At 40.2% G+C, this 23,630-nt stretch overlaps 13 protein-coding genes across 13 annotated transcripts; 7 read left to right on the top strand and 6 right to left on the bottom strand.

Annotated features, from left to right (window-relative positions):
• The first annotated feature begins 113 nt into the window (after positions 1-113).
• V1514DRAFT_301195 (uncharacterized protein) lies at positions 114-1,044 on the top strand. Its single transcript, XM_066925545.1, has 2 exons — positions 114-669; positions 733-1,044. Exons 1-2 carry the CDS (start codon positions 136-138, stop codon positions 952-954), a joined length of 756 nt encoding a protein of 251 aa, XP_066785915.1. The 5' UTR covers positions 114-135; the 3' UTR covers positions 955-1,044.
• Positions 1,045-1,055: 11 nt separating this feature from the next.
• Positions 1,056-2,180, bottom strand: V1514DRAFT_324039 (Cullin binding-domain-containing protein). The gene is made up of 5 exons (XM_066926348.1): positions 2,060-2,180; positions 1,848-2,011; positions 1,730-1,785; positions 1,515-1,683; positions 1,056-1,461 (listed from the first exon to the last, which is right to left on the bottom strand). Exons 1-5 carry the CDS (start codon positions 2,060-2,062, stop codon positions 1,080-1,082), a joined length of 774 nt encoding a protein of 257 aa, XP_066785914.1. The 5' UTR covers positions 2,063-2,180; the 3' UTR covers positions 1,056-1,079.
• On the top strand, positions 2,175-3,030 carry V1514DRAFT_324036 (emp24/gp25L/p24 family/GOLD-domain-containing protein). Its single transcript, XM_066926347.1, has 2 exons — positions 2,175-2,483; positions 2,555-3,030. The coding sequence occupies exons 1-2, from the start codon at positions 2,262-2,264 to the stop codon at positions 2,966-2,968; spliced, it is 636 nt and encodes a 211-aa protein (XP_066785913.1). The 5' UTR covers positions 2,175-2,261; the 3' UTR covers positions 2,969-3,030.
• On the bottom strand, positions 3,017-4,823 carry V1514DRAFT_301184 (tRNA synthetases class II core domain (F)-domain-containing protein). The gene is made up of 4 exons (XM_066925544.1): positions 4,631-4,823; positions 4,406-4,578; positions 4,251-4,340; positions 3,017-4,199 (listed from the first exon to the last, which is right to left on the bottom strand). Exons 1-4 carry the CDS (start codon positions 4,728-4,730, stop codon positions 3,084-3,086), a joined length of 1,479 nt encoding a protein of 492 aa, XP_066785912.1. The 5' UTR covers positions 4,731-4,823; the 3' UTR covers positions 3,017-3,083.
• A 158-nt stretch (positions 4,824-4,981) lies between these two features.
• On the top strand, positions 4,982-8,236 carry V1514DRAFT_274797 (P-loop containing nucleoside triphosphate hydrolase protein; the record flags this gene model as incomplete). The annotated part of the gene is made up of 3 exons (XM_066924868.1): positions 4,982-5,194; positions 5,247-7,507; positions 7,564-8,236. The coding sequence occupies 3 exons, from the start codon at positions 4,982-4,984 to the stop codon at positions 8,234-8,236; spliced, it is 3,147 nt and encodes a 1,048-aa protein (XP_066785911.1).
• A 760-nt stretch (positions 8,237-8,996) lies between these two features.
• V1514DRAFT_65756 (uncharacterized protein) lies at positions 8,997-10,318 on the top strand. Its single transcript, XM_066930095.1, has one exon. The coding sequence runs from the start codon at positions 9,238-9,240 to the stop codon at positions 9,928-9,930; it is 693 nt and encodes a 230-aa protein (XP_066785910.1). The 5' UTR covers positions 8,997-9,237; the 3' UTR covers positions 9,931-10,318.
• V1514DRAFT_65848 (uncharacterized protein) lies at positions 10,026-13,570 on the bottom strand. The gene is made up of 4 exons (XM_066930096.1): positions 13,311-13,570; positions 13,176-13,253; positions 12,930-13,112; positions 10,026-12,859 (listed from the first exon to the last, which is right to left on the bottom strand). The coding sequence occupies exons 1-4, from the start codon at positions 13,323-13,325 to the stop codon at positions 10,121-10,123; spliced, it is 3,015 nt and encodes a 1,004-aa protein (XP_066785909.1). The 5' UTR covers positions 13,326-13,570; the 3' UTR covers positions 10,026-10,120.
• Positions 13,571-13,636: 66 nt separating this feature from the next.
• Positions 13,637-14,339, top strand: V1514DRAFT_288060 (SMX3 core Sm protein-like protein Sm F). Its single transcript, XM_066925240.1, has 3 exons — positions 13,637-13,706; positions 13,791-13,984; positions 14,054-14,339. The coding sequence occupies exons 1-3, from the start codon at positions 13,698-13,700 to the stop codon at positions 14,106-14,108; spliced, it is 258 nt and encodes an 85-aa protein (XP_066785908.1). The 5' UTR covers positions 13,637-13,697; the 3' UTR covers positions 14,109-14,339.
• On the bottom strand, positions 14,172-17,184 carry V1514DRAFT_288056 (uncharacterized protein). The gene is made up of 2 exons (XM_066925239.1): positions 15,545-17,184; positions 14,172-15,486 (listed from the first exon to the last, which is right to left on the bottom strand). Exons 1-2 carry the CDS (start codon positions 17,047-17,049, stop codon positions 14,250-14,252), a joined length of 2,742 nt encoding a protein of 913 aa, XP_066785907.1. The 5' UTR covers positions 17,050-17,184; the 3' UTR covers positions 14,172-14,249.
• Positions 17,185-17,290: 106 nt separating this feature from the next.
• On the top strand, positions 17,291-18,414 carry V1514DRAFT_288055 (uncharacterized protein). Its single transcript, XM_066925238.1, has 2 exons — positions 17,291-17,594; positions 17,668-18,414. The coding sequence occupies exons 1-2, from the start codon at positions 17,423-17,425 to the stop codon at positions 18,267-18,269; spliced, it is 774 nt and encodes a 257-aa protein (XP_066785906.1). The 5' UTR covers positions 17,291-17,422; the 3' UTR covers positions 18,270-18,414.
• Positions 18,415-18,651: 237 nt separating this feature from the next.
• On the bottom strand, positions 18,652-19,299 carry V1514DRAFT_317480 (uncharacterized protein; the record flags this gene model as incomplete). The annotated part of the gene is made up of 1 exon (XM_066925842.1): positions 18,652-19,299. The coding sequence occupies one exon, from the start codon at positions 19,297-19,299 to the stop codon at positions 18,652-18,654; it is 648 nt and encodes a 215-aa protein (XP_066785905.1).
• A 441-nt stretch (positions 19,300-19,740) lies between these two features.
• On the top strand, positions 19,741-21,029 carry V1514DRAFT_324022 (Frag1/DRAM/Sfk1 family-domain-containing protein). The gene is made up of 2 exons (XM_066926346.1): positions 19,741-20,054; positions 20,129-21,029. The coding sequence occupies exons 1-2, from the start codon at positions 19,932-19,934 to the stop codon at positions 20,840-20,842; spliced, it is 837 nt and encodes a 278-aa protein (XP_066785904.1). The 5' UTR covers positions 19,741-19,931; the 3' UTR covers positions 20,843-21,029.
• On the bottom strand, positions 20,885-23,531 carry V1514DRAFT_288049 (P-loop containing nucleoside triphosphate hydrolase protein). Its single transcript, XM_066925237.1, has 2 exons — positions 23,165-23,531; positions 20,885-23,113 (listed from the first exon to the last, which is right to left on the bottom strand). The coding sequence occupies exons 1-2, from the start codon at positions 23,378-23,380 to the stop codon at positions 21,041-21,043; spliced, it is 2,289 nt and encodes a 762-aa protein (XP_066785903.1). The 5' UTR covers positions 23,381-23,531; the 3' UTR covers positions 20,885-21,040.
• Positions 23,532-23,630: the final 99 nt, after the last annotated feature.

The raw sequence follows: 23,630 nt of genomic DNA, 5'->3' as shown, positions 1-23,630 counted from the left end.
ATAAGCTATTCAAGCCATTAAGAAGTAACTAAGCAATTGGAGAGAATTACCTAATCATGATTGACTCCGCGCCTAATTACAAACACTTTCAATGATTAAATAGTTTGCAAGTGCAGTCTCGGAATCACCAGTACCATGACTCCAAATGTCAATAAAAGCGTGTCCGAATTCTCAGAATTGAACTTGTCATCCAAAGAGAAAAAGTTTTTAACCGAGACCGTATTGTCAAACCTTGCCGGTGAAGAATTAGCTCACGAGGTTGAATATTTCAGCTATAAGACGAACAGTACGTCATCCATATCGGCCATTGAATCCAAAAACAAAGTGTTACACTCGCACAAATTAGAAAATGAGCAACACGGGGAAGGCATAATAATGCAGCATGCAAGTGCCGACCGAAGGTTTATTGGCAATGGAGGTTCATACTTTGGCCATGCCTCGTCTCTAGATGATCCAAGTTATGAAGAATTGGATACAGAAGACGAAGAAATTTCTAGTGACTTTGAATTAGAAGGCGACGAAAAATATGAAAATGACAATCTGGAACGAGACACAGCAAGCAATAACAGCTCTTACACAGTACAATGCGGTTGGATAGTGCTTTTCAGTACATGGATCATATTTGTGTCAGGTATTGGCAGCATGTTTGGGGTTTGGAAGTGGGTGTGGGTAAGTTGTGTACAACCAGTTGACCAAATTTATCGATTTTTAACCAAAAAAAAAATACATTAGGCGCCTGCCTTGCAGTACAGCGAGGGCCCTTTCGACGAGTCTAATATCCTAATTGATGAATATTATCCTTCAATGGTAATGCTATTGTGCGTTGTGGCATGGATATGGTGCATTGTTTCTTGGGTTGGCATGAAACTATTTAGGCATGCAAAAGGTGGTACATCATCTGATGCTAAAGCTCTGCTGGATCGACCGAACTCACCTATAATTTCACCTACTTGATTGCTATTTTTTTTTTTTTTTTGGAAACATGCATTTTATTCGCATACGGAGTTGTCTTGTATATATTAATGGTTAATATTTTTAGTATAATAATGCTGGGGTTGACATGATTAAACGGTAATTTATTAAGCCTTTAAAAACTCCACAAAAGCATCGAATATGGAAGGCCACGCGCCTTCCGCATCATATTGTTCTAGCCCATCTGTGCTACCAAGTACATTAACAACAAAATCATACAAACTATTCCATGTATCTTTGCTGATGCTCCGCTTATACTCCTCATTTAAGTACTTTATCCATTTGTCATAAACCTCTTCACTGGGAAATAGCCTTTTCAATAGTAAATCCCAGTAGTCAATGGCAGCTTCCAGCTGAACAACACGGGTACCTTCCGGACGAATATAAGGAAAAGTAAACAAATAAACTTGTTTGAAAAAAGTTTGGTCGTTTTCAAAATCAGTTCGAATCTTATCGACCGCGCTCTTCATGCTGCTTATAGAATCGGCACTAAACAGCTTAGAGAGAAAAAGAATCAAAAGCGAGTCAGAAGCAAAACATACCCTAATGATACCCAACCATTGACAAACCCATCTCTTTCAAACCTCGCTACCGACGGAGCTTCTAATTTGTATGCAATAGCCAGAGCAACTGGGTCTTCTAAATCCACACCTAATTCTTGAAACAAGGAGATAGTACCATCAATACCAATCACCAAAGGCTCTTCAGGATCTACATCAATTAGTTTATAATGTCACAGAATGAGTGACCTGTGTACCTCTAAACTTATCGAAAATGACTTGAAGTGCTTTAGATTCTTGCTGTGATTTCTTCCTGTGGGCCTTGTCAGATCCTCGTCACACCAAAAAAAAAAAAAAAAAAATTGACAAACCTACGATTTTTGAGTGCCGTATGAACTTGCATTATCGTGATAATCGTTCAAAGCAGCGTCAACGCGCCAACTGTGACTTCGCAGGTATATGCCAGCAACCCTGCTATTTGATCCAGTTGCCTCGATAAACTGGTTGACTTTAGCCCGTTGGAGATTCGTTAGAGAGCTCTGCGTAGAAGTTAGTTCCACTTAACCAAGATTCCATAAGATTCATACCATCGATTACGTTGTTAAAAAAATCAAGAAACAAACAAACGAGATCAATTCGATATGGCAACCGTTTCGTCGTAATTTTGCGAGTTTGGCGCTGCTTCGCACGTTAAGTCAAACCCAAAACCTTTGTTCACATCAGCGGGTCTCAATCAAGTCAATCAATCAATCGTCAAGACACAACGTCGACCATTTCCATGAATCAACAATGATGCACTGTCGACTACTATTTACTGCTTCTTTAGCACTTTATGTCTTTGCCTTATTGGCATTTTGCGGCGTTGTATCGGCACATAATGTCAAGTTGGAGCCTCGAAGGCGCGAGTGCTTTTTTGAAGATTTGCGCAAGGGTGACACTATGACTGTCTCGTACCAGGTCGGTGACAGTCACGGCGATAGTAGTAGTGGGAATTTAGGCATTGACTTTTGGGTATGTAATGTATACATATAGATGCATATGTGGTGACTAGACTTGTCAATGTTCTGACAGAAGGTGCATAGGTTACCGATCCAAAAAATCAAGTTCTCAAGACCGACAATGATGAATCTCACGGTGAATATACTTTTAATGCGCAACAATCGGGTCGATTTACCTACTGTTTTTCCAACGAGGCTTCAGGTTTGGTAGCTAAAGAGGTTGGATTTAACGTGCACGGGATTGTGTATATTGACGCGTCCGACGTTCCTGCCGATCCATTCGAAGTCGAAGTTAAGGCACTTTCAAATGTTGTCGAACAAGTCAAGGACGAGCTTGAGTACTTGTTGATACGTGAGCGTGTTCATAGAAATACTGCAGAGTCCACCAACTCTAGAGTGAAATGGTGGAGCTTGTTTCAACTTGGAGTTGTCGCCGGCAGCGGCATTTTTCAAGTGTATTATCTGAAACGGTTTTTCGAAGTCAAATCCGTTGTTTAAAAATACTACAAGCTTAGCCACATGATGTTGTATATATAACGCGTCGAATGAAGTTTTTACAATTTTTCTTTTTTCCTCTTATAAACTAGTTATTTTATATGTGATCGTCTACATTTCATACCAACTCCTCGTCTAACCGCACAGCAGGGTTATTCTCGATGAAATCGAGATTCACCTTGTGTCCCACCAACTCTCTAATATTTGACAGCTTGTATTTAATCATTGTAGGCCGTTCTAATGATAACCCGAACCCGTGAACACGGAGATCTTTGGGAAGACCCATGGATTCTAACATTTCTGGCCTAAACATTCCAGAATTACCAATTTCGATCCATTTATTTAGACCGGCGTGCCATGCGAAAATCTCCATAGATGGCTCGGTGTATGGATTGTATGCAGGCTTGAAGCGAAGCTTGTCGACACCCATTCGCTTGAAAAAGCGATCCATGAATCCAATAAGATCTCCAAGAGTCAAATCATAATCAGCAATGACGCCTTCAATCTGATGAAATTCAGCTAAATGTGTGGCATCAACTGCCTCGTTTCTAAAGACTCTATCAATTGAGAAAAAACGAGATGGCTTGGGATCTTTGGCAAGCTGATGCAGCACTCGTGATGAAACTGCCGTGGTATGAGTACGAAGAACAAGTCTTAAGGATTCATCCGCACTCCATGGGTATCTGTATCCGATCGAACCAAACGCACCCTCTTCGTGCACCTTATGAATATTTTCCCAATATGTTTCATCTTCTGGCTTATCGGCCACGGCAGGATCAGAAATATAAAACGTGTCTTGAAGGTCTCGCGCCGGATGCTGCTGAGGGACAAACAATGTATCGAAATTCCAAAATCCAGTCTCGACAAATTGATTTGTGGCCATTTCAGTAAAGCCCATAGCAAAGAAAATCTGTCTAAATTCTTCCCGAACTTTGTTCAAAGGATGGAGAGCGCCAGAAAAAGTAATTGCACCCTCTGCATTGAAGTTATATGGTTTGAAAGTCGCCGTTTTCCATAATCCGCTCTGAATCATGTCAGGAGTAAGGTCAGTTTCCAATTTCTTAATTTCAAGTGCAAACTCTGATCCTTTCTCCACGCTATATGATAATTTTTTGATCTTGGTAACGAGCTTGCGCTTTTTCAGCTCATTAAGCTGCTTTGCATCCGGCAAACTTCCAGTGTCTTTTATGACCAAAAGTTCGTTTGCGGTAATATCTTGTGGCTTCGAGCTCACCTAATAAAACTCAGTAAAAAAAAAAAAAAAAAGTGTACTAAGTTTACTAACAGCAGAAACCAATTTATCACCATCTTTCTTAACCCAACCATTCTTGAAAGCCCTTAATTGTCCAAGTTTACCAGCTGTGCCCAACAATTTCTAAACCAGTGTTAGTAGATACGTGTATAATAAGAGTAAATATATTGAAACAATAATGTACTCACTGGAACCTCTGCAAGCTTAAGGCCGTCTAAACTCTTTGTCACTTCTTCTAAAAGTCGATACTCATGACTGCCTTTTTCGACAATTTCCTCAGCTTCGGGGGTCAACGTCCATGACTCCTTATCAATTATTTTGAACAAAACCATAGACCGGGCAGTCAAAGAACTCAAGGCAGCTAACACAAAAAATCAGCATCGACAATGTAATCAATTAATTGATACGCATACCTTGTACAGCTGAAGTTTCCACTTCAGGAAATGTGACACTTGTGTCCGTAATTGGGGCCTTATCAAGAACCCGCAATATTTGAAGCTGCAACTCAGACATTATGGCTCAATATTGTGACCAATTTCAATAACAAACAAATAATCCCGTAACTAAACTTGGTCGTCGCAGTGAAATGAGCTTTGGAGGATAATTTTACAATTATATATTTCAATGGCGAGAAAAGAAAAAAATAGTGCAAGGTTTGTGGCTAAATTGCCCTACGTTGTCACGCAAACATTTTACACATTTGAACTTTACAAAGTTCATGTTCAGCACGAAGCAAAGCATTTATACCAGCTATCATTATTAACATGGGACCAATATCGGCTGAAAAGCTTAGTGAGCTACAGTCGAATGCATCGAGTGTGCGAAATATATGTATTTTGGCTCATGTGGATCATGGAAAGACTTCACTATCAGATTGTCTTTTGGCATCCAATGGAATCATCTCTCAAAAAATGGCCGGAAAGGTTCGATATTTGGATTCCAGAGAAGATGAGCAGATTAGAGGTATAACTATGGAGGTATGTGCTTGTTACTTACCGAAACAAAGAATTATTGACTGAAATCTTGAAGTCTAGCGCAATTTCGTTATACTTCAGAATACTGCAACATAATTCAGACGGGTCTAACGAAATTAAAGAGCACTTGATTAATCTGATTGACTCTCCAGGTCATGTTGATTTTTCATCGGAAGTTTCTACAGCTTCTCGGCTATGTGATGGAGCTTTAGTTTTGGTTGACGTTGTTGAAGGTGTTTGCTCTCAAACTGTCACGGTACTACGTCAAGCGTATTTGGAACAAATCAAACCTGTTCTTGTCTTAAATAAAATTGATAGATTAATTACAGAATTAAAACTCACACCTTTGGAAGCATATACACACATGTCGAAACTATTAGAGAAAGTGAATGCGGTTATGGGATCTTTCTTTGCGAGTGAACGAATGGAGCAAGACGTGGAACTGCAAGAAGATGGAACTGTTCTCGAACTAGACGATGAGCATTTATATTTTGCTCCAGAGAAAAATAATGTTATTTTTGCTAGTGCTATTGACGGCTGGGGCTTCACAGTGCAGCAATTTGCAATTATTTACGAGAAAAAATTGAAAATGAATCGGGCCGTGCTCGAAAAAGTCTTGTGGGGTGATTTTTTCTTTGATTCAAAAGCGAAAAAGGTGATAACTGGAAAGTCGTTAAAAGGGAGGAATCTGAAACCACTATTTGTTCAATTTGTATTAGAAAATATCTGGGCAGTATATGATTGTACTGTTCTCAATCGTGATTCAGAGAAAACAGACAAAGTTGTCAAGGCTTTAGATATAAAGATTTTATCTCGTGATTTGCGATCAAAGGATATTCGAAGCTTACTTTCCAATATATTCAATCAATGGCTACCTCTGTCTACGTCTGTTCTTGTTACGGTTATTAAACAAGTTCCCCCGCCAACAGACGCGCAACGAAATAGGATTCCAGCAATTTTAAATACAGCTCCACGGGCTGATCTTCTTGAACCAGTGTTAAAGCAAGCCATGTTAAACTGTGATGCTTCTGGACCTCTTTCAGTTTTCGTGTCAAAGATGGTGGCCATTCCCGAAGAAGAGCTTCCCAAGAGCAAACAATCGAAAAATCAAAATGAAGATGTTGATTTTCTTCAGCGCGCTCGAATCGCAAGAGAAGCTGCCAAGAAGGCGGAATCTGAAGCAAAAGAACAAAATGGCGAGAGCTTACAAGGCAATTTTAGTGAATCGCAACCGAGCTCTCTTGCGGCAGCATTAGCTGAATACAATTTGAATGAAGGAAGAGAAGAAGTTGAGCCTCGAAAAAAGGATGCATTGATTGGATTTGCGCGAATTTATAGTGGAACGCTATCAGTCGGGGACGAGATTTACGTCTTGGGCCCAAAGTTTAATCCATTGTTTCCCACAAAGCACGTCACAAAAACTACAATTACTGATCTTTATTTGTTAATGGGCCGAGAACTTTTGCCTTTAGATACCGTTCCATGTGGGAACGTTGTTGGTATTGGTGGTCTGGATGGCTCGGTACTTAAAAGCGCGACTCTGTATTCTTGTCAAGGGGGTATTAATCTTGCTGGTGTAAATCTTGCGTCGGCACCGATTGTACGTGTTGCATTGGAACCTGAAAGGCCTAGTCAGCTTCCACAGTTGGAACGGGGCTTAAAATTATTGAACCAGGCGGATCCATGCGTACAAATTATTATTCAAGAGACTGGCGAACACGTCATATTAACGGCAGGTGAGCTTCATCTTGAGCGATGTTTGAAAGATTTGCGAGAAAGATTTGCTGGCATTGATATACAAAGCTCCAAACCAATCGTTCCGTACAGAGAGGCTATTGTGCGAGGTTCTGATATGAAAGAACCAAAAAATTCAGAACTTCCCCGTGGCACGGTTATAACTAAGATTGCGAACGAGCAATTTTCAATCCGATTATCCGTTCGACCGCTTCCGGAAGCAGTTACAAATGTTTTGCTTAAATATAAGGATTCGATCCACATTTTGCAGACTCACAAGGTTTCTGGAGATGTTGCAAAGGAGACATATGCAGATGAAAAAGATATCGAAGTTTTAAAGAACGATGACAAGGCATCTGAGAGTTTCGATATTGACAACGATGAGGATGATGAAGCATTTTCAGGTGCAGATATTCTTTCGCTTGATGGTCTGCGAAGTAAATTGGAAGAAGCGTTTGGAACTGTACAGAACTCCAGGGAGATTTGGAGTGGGGTTGTGGATAAAATTGTTGGGTTCGGGCCTAAACGTGTTGGACCAAACGTGTTGATCGATTCTACTTTTAACGGACTGTCGCAACGAATGTAAGTTACATTGGAAGACGAGACGAATGTTAAGAGCTAACTATTTTTTTTTCCAGATTATCCAAGAATCCGGAGACGAAAAGACTTCCGTTTCAGGACGGAATCTTAACGGCATTTGAATTGGCAACACTGACTGGCCCATTATGTGCTGAACCAATGCAGGGAGTGGCGTGTACAATCGAAAGTATCGAAGTCAATCAGGAGGACGAATCAGAGAATTTGGCTTCAGCTGTGTCAAAGCATACAGGCCAAATTGTATCTTCCGTTAGAGATGCAATCAAGACCGGGTTTTTGGATTGGTCACCACGTATTCTGCTAGCCATGTACAGTGTCGATATCCAAGCACCAGCAGATGTCTTGGGAAGGGTGTATTCAGTTATTGCGAAGCGACATGGACGGGTTATATCTGAAGAAATGAAGGAAGGCACGCCATTTTTTAATATTCATGCGATCTTACCTGTTGTGGAGTCATTTGGATTTTCTGAAGATATTCGAAAACGGTCATCTGGTGCAGCTTCGCCGCAACTTATTTTCGCGGGATTTGAAATGCTTGATGAAGATCCATTTTGGGTTCCAACAACTGAAGAAGAGTTAGAAGATTTGGGTGAGATTGCTGATAAGGAAAACGTGGCAAAACGTTATATGGATGCAGTTAGGCGACGGAAGGGACTTTTCGTCGAGGAGAAGCTTGTTAAGAATGCAGAAAAGCAACGCACTCTGAAGAAATAGACATGTGACACGCCTACGTAACCTTCGAACAGTATTGCTTTAAAAGATCCGACGCCGGTGAGCTGTTTATAACACAGTTATCGTGAACACCTCACAATATCTTCTGTCTTGATATTTATTTAATACATGGGCGTGGTGGTGACGAAATGCATTTTGTATATTAATGATTATGGAATGTATAAGCAAAATTCATTCTTTGGTGTAATTTTGGCTTTTTTTTTAGTCACGCTGAAAACAAAAGTCAGATGAACTTTGATATTTTAAAATGTAAAATGTTGGAAACGTTTATAATTCATTACATTTATTATTTGGTATTCAATTAAATGTTGGAGTATACTTCGAATGAAAAATATTGGAAACTTTGCTTTGCACACTGGCCCCCTGAATCAAAAAAATCCAAATTGGCCCTTTGTTACTACAGTGCATTAAGTGGTTAATTTGAGGTTTAGGGGGTTTATCCTGAAAAGTCTCAATTGTGGTTAAAAAAAATCAATAGTTAGGTTTGTCTACTGGAGTCTTGTTATGGCTCTGGAGTGTTAAGAAAAGACATACTGATTGCAAATATCATAGAAACTCGGTCGGAATGGAAAATTAAGCCAAGGGGAGCTGAACACGCGTGTGAGCTGCAGCGATTTCTTAAAAAACGCGTCTATTTTAATATTTTCTAGCTCTCTCATTGGCTCTAAATCCTGAATTAGCCCCAACCCTAACTCCCAATAGGCGATCTCAAATTTTTGGCGCCCATACAAATTCGAGTGGTTTTGATGGACGGTCTCTCATGCAAAAGTAAGATTAATAAAATATAACCTTGTGAATATCTTAACTAGTGTTAGAATAATAAGATTACATGAGTATTTTATTTTAGAAGAAGGTCTTGGGTAGTTATTGTTCTTTGTTTGGTGGTCACTTGTGGGGGCTGCTGCGCGCAAATTGACCTGTATTACAATTATTATTATTTTTTTTTTTCAAGAAACCGTTTTGAAAAATAACAATATAAAAACATGACGGAGGATTCGGAAAAATTCGATTTCAAATCATTTGAACTATTACAATCAAGTTGTTCGATATGCTTTAAGCAATCACCAGCATATAAGTGTCCGGCATGCCTTTCCAAGTACTGCAGTATCGCATGCTTCAAGTCTCACAAGGCACGCACGTCATGTCCGGGCATGGCAGAAATAAAAGATGTCGTGTTAAAATACGTTCCCCGAAACGAGTTGATCGGAAAGCATGGGTATAGAGAAATACCTGAACACGAAAATGATGATCAAGATGAGATTCAAAAGCGACAACGCATAAGTGATCGCGATTATAATTTTTTAAGCTTACTGGAAAGGAGAGTTGGCGTGGGCAAAAACATTGCTCAGGATATTTTAAGGCAACGAAGAGGGAATAGAGTCCGAGGTCGAGGCCGGGGCAGGGGAGGACGACGTGATGGAAATTTGCGACCTGTACTTCCAGATTCTCAAATTATTGGTAACCCAGAGTCGAAGAAAAAAAACCCAAGTGAACAAAGCAATCGTTCAGATTCAGATTCAGATGATAGTTCAGATTCTGCAAGCCACAACAAATCATCTGCTTCATCATCACCAGTTGCTTCGCCAGCTCGGCCTGAGGTTCAACAAATCCAACAACTGGAAGAAAGCGATGATGATGCGCCGCCAGAAGAGGCTAGTTCAAAACCTACGATTTAGGATGTAACATATGTAATGCATTTTTATGGAGTTTTGGGATTGAAAAGGAAGGGTTTAAAAAAAAAAAAAAACTACGTCCAGGTTACGCAGTTTGACTGGATGATTCATAATATTAATATAGATTTTATTACAAATAATAACCACAAACGCCAGAAAAATTGAACGCTTAATTAAAAGAAAAAAAAAAAACTTAATCAACGAGAAACTCAACTTGTTCCATTACTCCTCTTCCAAAGAAATCGCTAATCAGCTTAAACTTATCATCTGAGTCGTTAAGTGCCGACTTAAACAAGTCATGTCGATCTGCCATGTCATCTTGAGCCCTTCTGATCGCTCGAATCGTAGCATTATTAGATGCACATTGAGGACACTCAGTATCTTCACTGACTTCATTAAGGCATCGTCGATGGTAAGAATGCTTGCACATAAAATGAACGGTCGGTAAATCAAGAGCTGTGCCACAACTGGCACATCGCGTGTTTTGAAAAACTCTAGCTTCCGTTTCAAGTTCCTTGATTTCCTCCTGCTTCGTCCTTGTTTCTTGCCGGTATGATTCAGTAAGTCGACGGTTGGTCTCGATCTCTCGCTTCTCACGTTCAATTATTTCAGTAAGGTATTCCTTAACGACACCTATCGTGGCCACGGCGTTGACACTTAACGCTTGGATAACTTGTAAAGGCGCCATCAAACCTTCCTGTTCAATCTTTTTCAACACAGAAGCCAATTCTTCAGAAGCAACAGCCATGACATCGGGTGACGACGTAAAATACGACAAAGCTAGTGGATAAAGCTCTGGTTCAAGATCACCGTACTTATGCACTGTTTGGATCGCAGCAATAGTGTCATTAACCGCAACACATGACCTGAAAATATCAATATATAGATTTTCTACTTCCCGAACGAGAATGCGACCTTCATTGAAAGAATACAAATGTGACAGAAGAAGAACGTTAGAGGAATCAATTGGTGATTCAGGTCCAGTAATCAGTTTTTTCGCTTTCTCTTGCCAACCTCGTTTCTCAACCTCAGTCGAACTTTTTTCTGCTAGTTGTAGATACATTTCAAAAAGGGTTGTATACAGATCCACCGAATCGTTATCATACTTACCATCTTCAGTAGTGGCTAACCCAGGCGAGCCTATAACTGCTTCTAAAAATACTATAAACTCCAACGGCTGGTCAACAAAAGTGGCAAATACCGTTCGAGGTTTTGGAGGCTCGTAATCTACCACAGTAGTTTCCGGTTGCTCAGCAATCACGGGGGTGGCATCTACCACGGTTGAACCTCCAGTAAACTTGTTAACGTTACTGCTAATCGTTTCAATAATGGACGGTGCAACATCAAGCGTGGCTGACAAAACAGACGGCGGACGACTTCCAGTCATGTATGGAATCAAACTTTTGTAACTTCCTAAGATGGGTGAAATTGCTCGTGCATCTGTGAGCGTGCTGCTTGTAACATCCAGGTCTGGAATGACCGTGATATTTTGCGGGACGTACTGCCCGGTAAAGTATTCAATAAACAAGGCTGTCGTCTCCTTTGAAAGATTGTTTAAAAGCTGCCTGCCGTATCGTGAGAGATTATAATACATATCTTCTGGAGGCAGGCTCCGAATAACCCGCAGTCCAGTTTTAAAATCCACCAAATCCTGCAAGGTAATATCAATAACCAGCTCATTTTGTCTATGTTTCTCTGCAAGATACGCCGCCTGCTTATAATAACCACCTTGCCTGCACATCTGAATTGCAGTATCAATGTCAAACTTCAAGTTTTCATCATCAGATTTAATAAACGTCTCCAATTTGACCGTGTCCTTAAGCTTGGCATAACAATTTAGTAGTAAGGTTGTATGATCAGCATTGGCAATGCCCCTGTTATGTAGCTCCTCAAGGTATGATGTAAGATTATAAATCCGTTGAGAGTCTAAATATTTCCTGATAACCTGGCTTGCCTCGCCACTATCAATGGCTTTAATATATTGTTCCATGGCATCGTCATAGTCGCCACGTTCGTATAAGTAATCACCAAACTTCTTATAAATAACCAAAATGCGCTTGTTTTCTGCACCAGCATTGACAGCTAAACCTAATGCCAGGCTATACAAGTTTCTCTGATAAAGAATGTCCAGCTTCTGATTCAAATCCCGCTCCGAATGCCTGTAAAGTTGACCATCGCCTCCCAAAACGTAAAGGTCACTCCACTCAGCAAAAATGCCTTTCACGCCACCAGGGAACTGACCTTTGTACGCAATAAATTTGTTATCGGTATCAAATATGGTGAACTTTGCCGTATGGAACGGATCGTCGCTTGTCGGAATAGCGCCCACGATCCCCCGGATCGTAGACTGAACATTGACGTCGAGTGGTGGATTGCTTGGTGATTCAATAGCAAGATACCCTTTATACACAAAGATATTGGATTTCGGCCCGTCGTACATATATCCAGGCCCGCGACCGTATGGCGTATAAAAATAAATACCGTCATCTCTGGCAACTATTATTTCACCAGTAGATTTCTTTAATGCAAAGCAACCCACCGTGCAGCCTTTGTCTTCAAGCACTCGTGCCTGATGTCCCAAGTTCTTCCCGGTCGTATAAAAAGTCAGCAACTGAGTATTAGTAGCAACGTATAATATTGAAGTCTTGCTGGCTTCATAAAATCCCAATCCCGTGATAGGACTATCACTCTCAAAATAGACTTTTTGTTTGATGTTTTTATCATGCACGAAATCACCTCGGATAAATATTAAATTACCATTTTCTAAACCGACGGCTACAATAGATAAATCATCTGATATCGCAAACGCTGTTATTGGTAATATTTTTTTCGTATGTATGTTTATCGAAGTATTGCATTTTGGCCCATCAGACTTTTTGTCAGCTTTATCCAATGACCATATTTTCAACTGAGGCTCCACACTTTCGCTTTCCTAAATAAAAACGGTTAGAAAAAAAAAAAAAGTAATCCAATTATAATTATTTTCATTTAAAAAAACTCACAGCAATTGTAATTAGATATGCTGTATCAGGCACTTGGCTAATGTGTGTAATAGTTGCACCATTGTCATGTGCAACAAACGAAACTTGAAGCTTTAAAGACTGGGATACAATTTTGACAACACCCTTTGTGGTCCCTAAAAACAAAGATCCAGAACCTGAGCATAAAGCTGAAACATTAGGGTCCTAACAATCGATTAGAATAACGATTCGAGTCAATAAATTTTTTTTATTTCAAGTGAATTTTACCGAATACAAAGGGCCATCATCATCTGTTAAGTTTGGATCTCTTATAGGAAGAACGTCAAAAAAATTAAAATGCCGCCACTATTAAAAACGTTAAAAAAATGTGTATATATAAAACAAGTCGTAGGTTAACCATACAGCTGCTGGTGCCATTGTAGTAAATGAATAGACAGTTGGCAAAAAGTAACGTCACTAATCCTTTGCCTTCAAAATAACACTTCAATTAAAATATGGACAAAAAATATAAGCAAGCGGCAATAAATAAGAAAACCGTTTTAATAATTGGACAACAAAATCGACCTGAATTTGTCTTGGATGTTTAAAGGTCTAATAAAGAATTTCGTAAAGTTGCAGATAAGGTGATGCAATATGCAATGTATATAACTGTGACCTTATTGTGATTTGTTTGTGATTCACGCTTCGAGTTGGAAAAAACCCCTTCTATAAACCATCACCACACCACAATCACGACTTGGTTGGTCAAAAACATCAACTAATCAGCTTTTTTTATAGATTTTATAAGAAATGTCAGGCGTAAGTGGTATTTTTTTTTTTAAATTAATTTTAATGAAATTACATTTTTACTGAACGTTGACGCTAACCTGCCATGTTTGTTAGTTTGCACCGATTAACCCAAAGCCTTTTTTGCAAGACCTGACAGGGAAGAACATTATCGTACGATTGAAGTGGGGGCAAACTGAATACAAAGGCATTTTAACATCAGTTGATTCGTACATGAACTTGCAATTAGAAGATGCTGTTGAATTTGTTAATGGTGAAGACAAGGGGAAGTTGGGTGAAATCATGATCAGGTATAGAAGAACAGTTTTTTTTTTTTGTTTTGTTTTGTCCTTAATTTTTACTAACTCTACTGTTTCAAGGTGTAATAATGTTCTATGGGTTAGCGGAGGAGATTCGGTTAGAAATGATAGTTAAAATATGCACAAATTGCTACGATAGTTTAAGGTGACTACAAAAATAAATTATGTACATTAGTTCTATAAATCAACAAAATCCATTAGATCAACAATATGTACAATATGCCATAAAACGGCAAGCAAAAAAAAAAATCAAAGATTATTTTAAAGAAAGTTCGTCAGAAAGAAAGTCTCCAAGAATATCAAGTACGTTTTGTGACTGAACCCGGACTAATGCATCTTTGTCCGAAGCTTTGGAGTATCTTATGGTCCGCACAATTTTTTTTGCAAACTCTTTGGGCACATTATTTAATGTTCCGATCCCCTTCAATAACGATCCAATAAGAACCATTGCGGCTCTTCTAATGATAATAGCATCTTCTCTAGTCTCAAACGTTAAGATACCAAGTGCACAATCGATACAATCTTCAAGTCGGCCAGACAAACCAATCGGGTTTACTTCACATGCCATACCCAAAATACTCATAGCAGAAGTTCGAATACGAATATCTAGCTTTCTGTTAACAACCACGGTTATCATTGGTAGAACAATCGCCTCTGCATTGTCACCAGACAATGCTTCTCCCAGCCTCTGAATTGTCCTAAGAATTGCCTCACCGATCCGTAATCTTTCGTCAAAATTCGGCTTCTTTCCAGGTAAAGTATACTGATAAATTAGTTTTTGAATTACCCGTATTCCATGAATATTGGTCAGTGCTTGTAAACCCTTGATACTATTTAAATATATGAATGAGTCTTCGTCATTTAAAGTAGACAAGTATATCTTCAAAACGTTATCGACGTTAATAATCGGATCTCTGGTCTCTATTAAAGCTCGAATTACATGTAATCCATGCGCTCTTATCGGAATTAATGGGTCTTGAAGATCTGTCAGTGCCTGTTGGTATTGTCCCTGTGAAGAATTTAAACGCGCCATGGAATTCGCAGTCGAAATATCTGTTTCATCTAAAAGCACGGCCAGCGTACCGGCAGCTGAACTCACTCGCGGAGCCCCATTTTGAGCAATCAATTTCAACCTTGGCCCCAGCGATTTTAAAATTCTGTGGTCATTTTCGGTTAACGAGCTGTCCAGCATTGATTCAGATACGATCGCACTGAGAAGAGATATGGCAACTGATAATGTTTCGATACTAATTTCATGCTCCAACTCTTCATCATTTTCGTCATCCGAATCATTATCCTCATCGTCAATTTGTTGCGCAATGTTTTCTATCTGTGATGCGACAGTCGACAGCTTAAGCCGCTTAGTCTCCAAAATAGATACGTACTCATCTATAATCTCTGACACCAGCTGTATAATCTCTGACGGAGACTCAATGATCTCTGATTTTCGGCTTTCCAAAATACCTTCGAGCAAGCGCAGACTTCCAAATACTCTTGACAAACCGTTAGCATAGTTCTTCAAACTTTTGTAAAATTTGGTAATATACTCACAAGAACGGATCCGCTTCGTTATCATTTCTATCATTCAACCATTGTCTGAAACACTTCAAAAATAGATTTCTGACCGAAGTTTTATCCAATTCCTTTACAATGTCTAAAATAATTTCAGACTGCTGCTCGATTTGTCCAATACTATCAATTTCGTGACCGAGATCTCTAAAAACAGGCTTAAATCTTCTGATTTCAACACCTCCATCGACTCCATTAGCGAATTCAAAAGTCTTGCCACTTTCATTATGAACGGTTTGAGTTAATTCGAACATGACTGAAGCTGAGTCAGCATGAGTTTTAATATAAACCAATAACAAAGATTTTGTTTGTTCAATGCTTCGTTTTGTTTGCTTTTGAAACCCAATCAATCGCCATAATGACAAATAAACAGGCTTGAGTAATTCTAAAACTATATCTGGAGGTGAGTTTCTAATAATGCTTGATATTCTTGACAACGTTATTGCCAATTGTTTGTCAGGCAAGACCAATTCCGATGCTGATTCAGATATTTCCGGATTCAAAGCCGTGATCAAAGGTTTGAATATAAAATCCGTTACCATGTTTAAATTTTTGGCATGCATGATTGTAATAATTTGCACAGTGGATCCGACTAATGAATTTTTTTTCACGGCATCGAGCACGCGCAATAGTTGATCAGCAACTGCTTCAAAATATCTCCTTGATTCCACTTGAAAAGGTACACTGATAAGCACCCGTGCTGCTCTTTCCAATTTGTCTACCGATATTGAATCATCCTCTCGAAGTCCACCAATAAATTCAATTAAACTTTGCACTCCGTCATTTGGCCTCGTGAGCGGAACCATTGCTAGCGTTCTAGTGAGGATCTTTATAAACCATGTCGGCGTGTCTTTTTGAATAAGAGTAGTGATATAAGTTAAGAGTGTGTATGTTTCTAACCTTCCGAGAAAATCGGTAAATTTATATTTGTAGTCATCTCTGAACTGTTCTGATTGATAAACCGGATTAAAAGCAAGCTCTCCCGTAGAAGATATAATGTCAGTACAAAATTGACCGCCCATAATTACGTCTGCAATATCATCCTCACTGGCCACGATGCTCAGTAAGCAATCTACTGTTTGGCGTAAGATATCTGTTCTCAATGCCACCTTGTAAGCTATATGGTGCCTGTTCTTAATCCTCTTTCCGAGTGGAATACCAACCCCCGTTGATACATATGGGAATATGCATTCTATCACTATTAATTCTAGTAATGCGTTGAGAGTCTTCATGTCACCTAAGGCAATAGAAAAAGTTCCTGGAAACGTCTTTTGATCTTCTTGAGACGCATTATCAATGCCTGTTAAAAGACTTAACAATTTCTTAGCCACTACTAATTCCTTGTCTTCAGACTTGACATCTGGTTGGATATATTGATATATCGCATCCAAAAATGATGCATTTGGGGTTGATCTTTCTTGAAGTTGGCTGGACTCTGAAAGAATTGCCGTCACTTCGCTAAAATAAGCTTCCAGTTTACGAGCCATATTTTTTTTCCTTTCTAAATCAACTAAACAACTATTTGAAAATTAAAAACTCTTGCACTCTGATCATTCATTCACATCATCATCATAGTCCATCTTACGCCAATTCAGGATGGTAAGAGGTGTATAATGTAACATTGATAAATTGGTATGACTATATAAAATTAAAGTTAATCACGTGCCATAATTTAATATAAACCTTCTTTCTCCCAACGAAGGAACTGACGATTTTGAAAAGTGAAAAGTCTGGGGGAATTTGATCATAACTACTCGACACATGCAGCAGTATTGTAGTTTTAAAAATCACGCTATTAATTAATTTAGCAGATTGTGGTTTATTTTGTAAGATTTACTGTCAGAGTAATAATTGCCAGATATGCGCTTATCATCATGGGCAAAATTGGTGGCTAGAAATGTCTACACTCAACATCGGCCGATTCGTCATCCAACCGGTCGACGAAAGCTTAAGCTTCCGCCTACATATGTTTTGCAGTTTGCAGATTTAGATGAAGATCCAACATCTCACCCTAAGTTGAATTTGGGTCAAAGTAAGTTATATATGTATTAAAAAAAAAGAGGGGGAGGGAGGGCATCGAAATGGGAATGCTGATGGCGATGTAGCTCTTGACACGTTGACGGAACTTTTACCGAATATTCAGCACGCAAGAATTCCAGCGTCATTATTATCACCAGATATTCAACTTCGGTTTTTTCCCAAGACACATCCTGGGTTACCTTCAATACATGGCAAAACTGCGTATCTGACGACATGGAAGATTGCTCAGTGGGTATTGCCATTATTCGTACTCGGACCATTTGGTGCCATCCCTGAAGGGGCACGAGCAGTGACGCAAGAAGATACCGGAGATATTGTATTCAAGGTCGTGAACATGCGGGTAGAATCAGATTCACCACCAGAGTATGAAGGAATCGAAACCACAAAGTTATTGGTACGGTGGGAAATGTCATTTGAGCCGCCCAAGTCAAGATCAGGACCAGACACCGTGGTTGCGGGATTGTTTACGTTTGATTTTGATAGTGATGGCAGAATATTAGCACACAGTATTGACGACGTTGAAGAACTTCATGAAAAAAGAAAGTCATTTGTGAAGGAAGTTGAGGCAAGGCAGCGGATCGAAGAGGATGATGAAGAGTCACCAGGAAGAGGGCAAGTTGTGAGCGATGATCGAACCAGGCGCAATGCCGGAATTCGGCATGCTTAGCCAAGTGTTTGAGATCATTTGTTTTTTATAATATATTTAGCAAGGCGTTTTGGGGATAACAAGACTCTAACTTTGTTAAATTGTATATTTGAGTATATTTTACATTTATTCAATTTTTCAATATATAAAAATCATGATCGTACGCAATATCGTAAACCAAAAAAAAAAAAAACCGTCCATAACGCCAAATAAGAATATCATTAACAATAACAACTCCAAAACTGCACAATTTTTCATCATGTAAAAAAAAAAATTAAAATTAAAATAAAAATAAAAATCCAAAATGTAACTCCATAAAAAACAAGATATTTGACATGATAATGCAAACTTTGAACAAAAAAACGAATTTCTGTTCATGTTCAGGGAATTGCGTGATGACGCATTAGAAAGAAAATTCGCCTTTCAAGATTCGCTCACCGGTTGGAGAGGGACGTCTTTCAAATCGGCCACTCATGCGTCTCGGGGTGGAAGAATTCTTTCCGTCGGGAGTTATTTGCATTCGAGCACCTTGTTCGATTGGCTGTTCGGGGGGCAGAAACTGGACCGCGCAGGATGCACGCCTGTGGTGATGGTGATCGCACACCACGTACGCCTGATCGTGCGAGACCGATGATTGAGGGCTGGCAAGAGATGACTTGGGCGACATGGGTGGCGATGGAAGAGCAGAAGGCTTTGAAGGCGTAGAATTAGTTCCAAAAGAGCCAAAATTGAAACCCGAAAACGGAGGGTTTTCAGTGGTATGATATTGAGCGTTGGTCCAAAGGATTGCGCCCCGATCAGGCGACCCAGGTAAAAATGACGCTGCTGCAGAAGCACGCCTGTCAAACATATTTTTCATGCCATCATTTGGCGAAGCGTAGGATGGATTTACGGCCCACGAAGGCATGGATGACCTTCGCTGATGCATCTGGGTGGGAGAAATGGTTGCAGAAGGCAGCACGCCGGACCCAGAAGATCGAGGAGTGGGAAGAGGAATTGCAATTGGTTTCGAAGTCGCGGATGGCGATGGTGAGTGTCGCTGGCCGTCCATTATATATAATGCATGTAATAATAGAACCTACAGATTGTGGGACAATGAATCGCAGGAAACGACCGGATGCTTATATACCCTGGCAATCGTACTATATTCCAAGCCAAATTGCGGAGAAGGCGTGATGCTGAGTGAGAACGGAACCTTATCGAACCTGCGTTCAGCCAGCTTCGTCCCTGCGCTGCAGCAGAAATACGCGGCGACGTGTTAAACCGCGGGCGCGTTGTGCCCGCGCCCCTGAGTAGCAACGCCCGCGCGTTGATCTGCAGCCCAACTTAACTCAATTTGTCACCAGACTGCTAGTTACGTAATAAAAACTATGTCACGTGACTGTGACAAGAATTTTATTATTGATGACATAAGGAAAAGCAAATGGTTAGTTAGTTAAACCGTGTTTTGCTTCGGCGTCCGTTCGAAATCTTGTTCCCGAAGAGCCGGTGACGTTTAAAATTTTCCCGCAGCAACAGCCATTCCGGGAATTAGTGTCAGCATTTATCATTCAGTGATGATCATCTCGTTTCCCAGCTGGCGTGCTAATTATACCAAGAAGTATATATAGTTAGTTGTAACTAATTGAAATCATTTAAAATTCAAATTTGGTAACTACCGTCAATTTACCAGGGCAAATCGTAATGTCGTTACCTCCAGCTAAGCTTCTTGAGCAATTCAAATATTACTGGATCTTACCAGTCATTTCTCTCCTTGTTTGGTGGGGAATGTTGGTAGCCATGATGGCCGTTTGGGCTGGCAATAACGTAAGTACTTCCCTTATGGATGATCTGACTCTCACCTGTTGTTTCTGACTTGCCAAAAACAAAACAAAAAAAAGTACAAAATTTTTCCTGCTCAGAACGCAAACAGTCATGTTCCGTACATTTCTGATATTGGTGCCTCTGGGGTTAAGGCCCTTTTCATTGCTGCCGGTGCCGTGCAAGCAGTATTTTTTGTTCTCTCACTCGCTGCCGAGCGATACCTTCGTCACGCTGGCCGGCTCGAACCGAACCGTCGTCGGTTTGAAAAAATTTTGGCCGCGTTTGCCATCGTGTTTGCATCAATCGGACAAATTGGGTTGATCCTTTTGACCATCCTGGACACGTATCGTCATCATACCGCTCATGCTTTTTGTCTCGGAATCTTTGTCGTCGGACTCGGCATTTCAGCATTTTTAACCTCGGTTGAATTCACGTTACTTTCCAAGTCATACTACGAAGTTCATTGGCTTAGGTTATCTTACATTTTAAAATACGTTTGGCTTTTTGTTGCTATTAGCTTTGCCATCGCGTTTGCGGTTCTTATATTCGAATCCGACAATGATGATAGTGGCGCCATTATTGAATGGACATTAGCCTACTGGTATAGTATTTACGGTATTATCCTCGCCATCGATCTTTTGCCGGCCACCAAGACTTCTCAACGAAGGGAGAAGTCAGGTGGGTACATGTTGGAAAACAGATTCGACCTTCCAACAACCGATACCGAAACCGGTACTACTAGTGGCACCACAGAACTTGCAGGTCATGAAAATCCTGGTTTGGAAAAGTAATGTAGTTTTTTTTTTCTTAATTATTATTTTTTTTTTTTTTAATTGTTTTGCATTTACACGGAGTTATGTATGATACATGAAAAATATTTGAGCTTTGTTTTTTATATACATAAATACTTTTTACATATAAATTTATCGTCACAAGCCTGTAGGTCTTCTATTGTATGATTATTAAACCTGGCAACCCTAATTTCATGTCTATTTCTTTCTACGCTTCTCCTTTTTCTCAATCAATTGCAACACTCGCTCCAAGCTCATCCGAACGTCACCTTTCTTAAACGAGCTAACATCATAATACGCTGGCGCAAGTTCAAACAGCCACTCCGGTCTTATCGAAGTCACGGTACGAATATAATTCTTTGAAGTCAATACAAACTCGTTGTAAATAACCCATTCGCTCTCCTGACCAAGCACGGTGGAAGGATGTAGTAACACGTCCTGATTATCCTTGGCGGTGATGTAGTGCTTGCCTGACGAACTCTTTTTGGCAACCTGCATAAAAAAACCGGAAGTTAATGCCCGACGAATATTCGTATAATAATTACGATCGTCAAACGGGGTTGAAACCAAATCCAAATCATTCCGTTCCATTATTCTTTTAAGCTGCGCGCGAACACTATCTGCACTTTGCAGCGACCGGTATGACAAGAAATGGTCATAACACCAATTGACCGGATTTAGCTGCGCAACTTCACCCTTGAACGCATGATACACATTCAACAACGTGAGATGGTCACCGTCAGGGTGAGCAAACTGCATTTTCATCTCGTCAGCTTTCTTGCGAGCACTGTTTGGCCGAACAAAAACGGATGGCACCGACAATAACGCCGTGAGTGATAATATTTCATTCGAGCAGTAAAATTCGGGAGACGTAATCACCATGACCGCCAACATTGGATCAAGCGGGAACTCAGAAGCAAGTCGGCCAAGTGCAGTCAATTCTCCGTCATCGTCAAGACAGGCCAAGTAATTCAATTCTTCCAAGGCTCGCATCATAGTCTCTGGTGCAGGCGGGTCCATAAAGTCAAAATGAACCAAGTCATCAATTCCCAGTTTTTTCAACTCCAGAACGGTAGAAGATAGATTACTTCTTAAAATTTCAGGATAACTTTGCTCATTAAGTTCCTTTTTAAACGCATCTTCCGTGTATAATCGGAAACATTTTCCTGGCCGAGTACGACCGGCACGACCAGCACGTTGTTGAGCGGATGCCTTTGAAATCGGCGCCACCAGAAGAGACTCAACCCGAATTCTAGGATTATAAACTTTTTGTTTTGAAAATCCTGGATCAATGACATAAACAATTCCGTCAATGGTAAGTGAAGTCTCGGCGATGTTGGTAGAAATCACTACTTTCCTTCCCGGCGCACCTCCTTGAACTCGCGGGCCAGGAGCCTGCTCAAAAATCTTTTGTTGCTGGTGTGGCGGCAATGAACCATAAAGTGGGTAAACTTTTAAAACCCCGCAATCCGTTTCCCGAAGCAATTCGTCAGCTTCGAGAGATATTTTCCTGCACGCGTCTTCAATTTCCTCTTCACCAGTCAAAAAGAGCAAAATATCACCCGGTGCCTCCGTAGCATGAATTTGAAGAACGGTTTCAATTGCAGCTTCAAGATAATCTCGTTGATACTCTGGAGTGTAATAAATTTCAACCGGATGAGTTCGTCCAGGAACAGCAAGAAGTGGCGCGTTGTTGAAATACCTTTGAAATTTTTCAGCATCAAGTGTGGCCGACATTATAATAATTTTTAAATCAGGTCTTCTCAGTGCGACTTCCTTAAGCAAGCCCATCAAGATATCTGTGGCGAGCGTGCGCTCGTGTGCTTCGTCGAGCATGATACAACTATACCGATCCAGGTTCGGATCAGTCATGGCCTCTCGAAGTAGCATACCATCTGTCATGTACTTAAGAATTGTCTTTGATGAAGTTTTGTCTTCAAATCGAATGCTATAACCAACTTCTTCGCCAAGGGTTACATCTAGCTCCTCGGCCACACGACTGGCAACAGACATGGCAGCAACTCTTCGAGGTTGCGTACAAGCAATCAGCTTGCCTTCCAAATGTGGAAGATCATCAAACAAAACAAATTGAGGAATCTGAGTAGTTTTACCCGAACCAGTCTCACCCACAAAAACAAGAATCTGAGTGCTTTGATATAATTTAAGGAATTCATCACGCTGGGCGTGCACGGGTAGGTTTCGCCGAACCTTCAAGATGTCAAAATATTTTTTAGATAGTTGTTTTTCATTAAACGGATTCCGGGGCCCGTTCTAGAAGTAACGTTAGTCAATAACTCGTTTGAGTAAAACCGGCAAACTTGCCTCTGCAGCAACTGCCTGAGCAGCAGTAGTCTTGTGTCTGGTAAACGTATCCAATAAATTGGTTCCGTGCGAACTCTGAATACCCAAACTTTTGGATCGCTCTTTTGTCTGTAACTGATCATCGTTAAGATGGGCAAGATAGGGGTTCACCACATCATCATCACCATTTGAATATGACGATTTTGCTCTTTTGGAAGCACGTTCTGAACCAGACATTATTTGCAGCAACGTGTGATTAACTTTAAATATTATTTTTAAGCAAACACTCAAAAAATAAAAGAAAAAGAAAAATTCAATAGCCGTGTCCTGTAAGTGATCTTATTATCTGGAGACAACCGTTCTTTAAAATTCACCTGCCAATTTTTTTAAATTTTTTTTTTATTTTGAACCCTGTAAATCAAAGATCGTTGCAGTGGCGGTGTCGAGTGCTGAACACTGTGGCGCATGTGGCGGTAAATGCGCGGGC

The sequence above is a fragment of the Lipomyces japonicus genome, assembly GCF_038497905.1.
Source record: "Lipomyces japonicus strain CBS 7319 unplaced genomic scaffold V1514scaffold_2, whole genome shotgun sequence".
NCBI lineage: Eukaryota > Fungi > Ascomycota > Lipomycetes > Lipomycetales > Lipomycetaceae > Lipomyces > Lipomyces japonicus.
The sequence above is the reverse complement of the archived record's forward strand: the minus strand, read 5'-3'. Positions and strand labels throughout refer to the sequence as shown.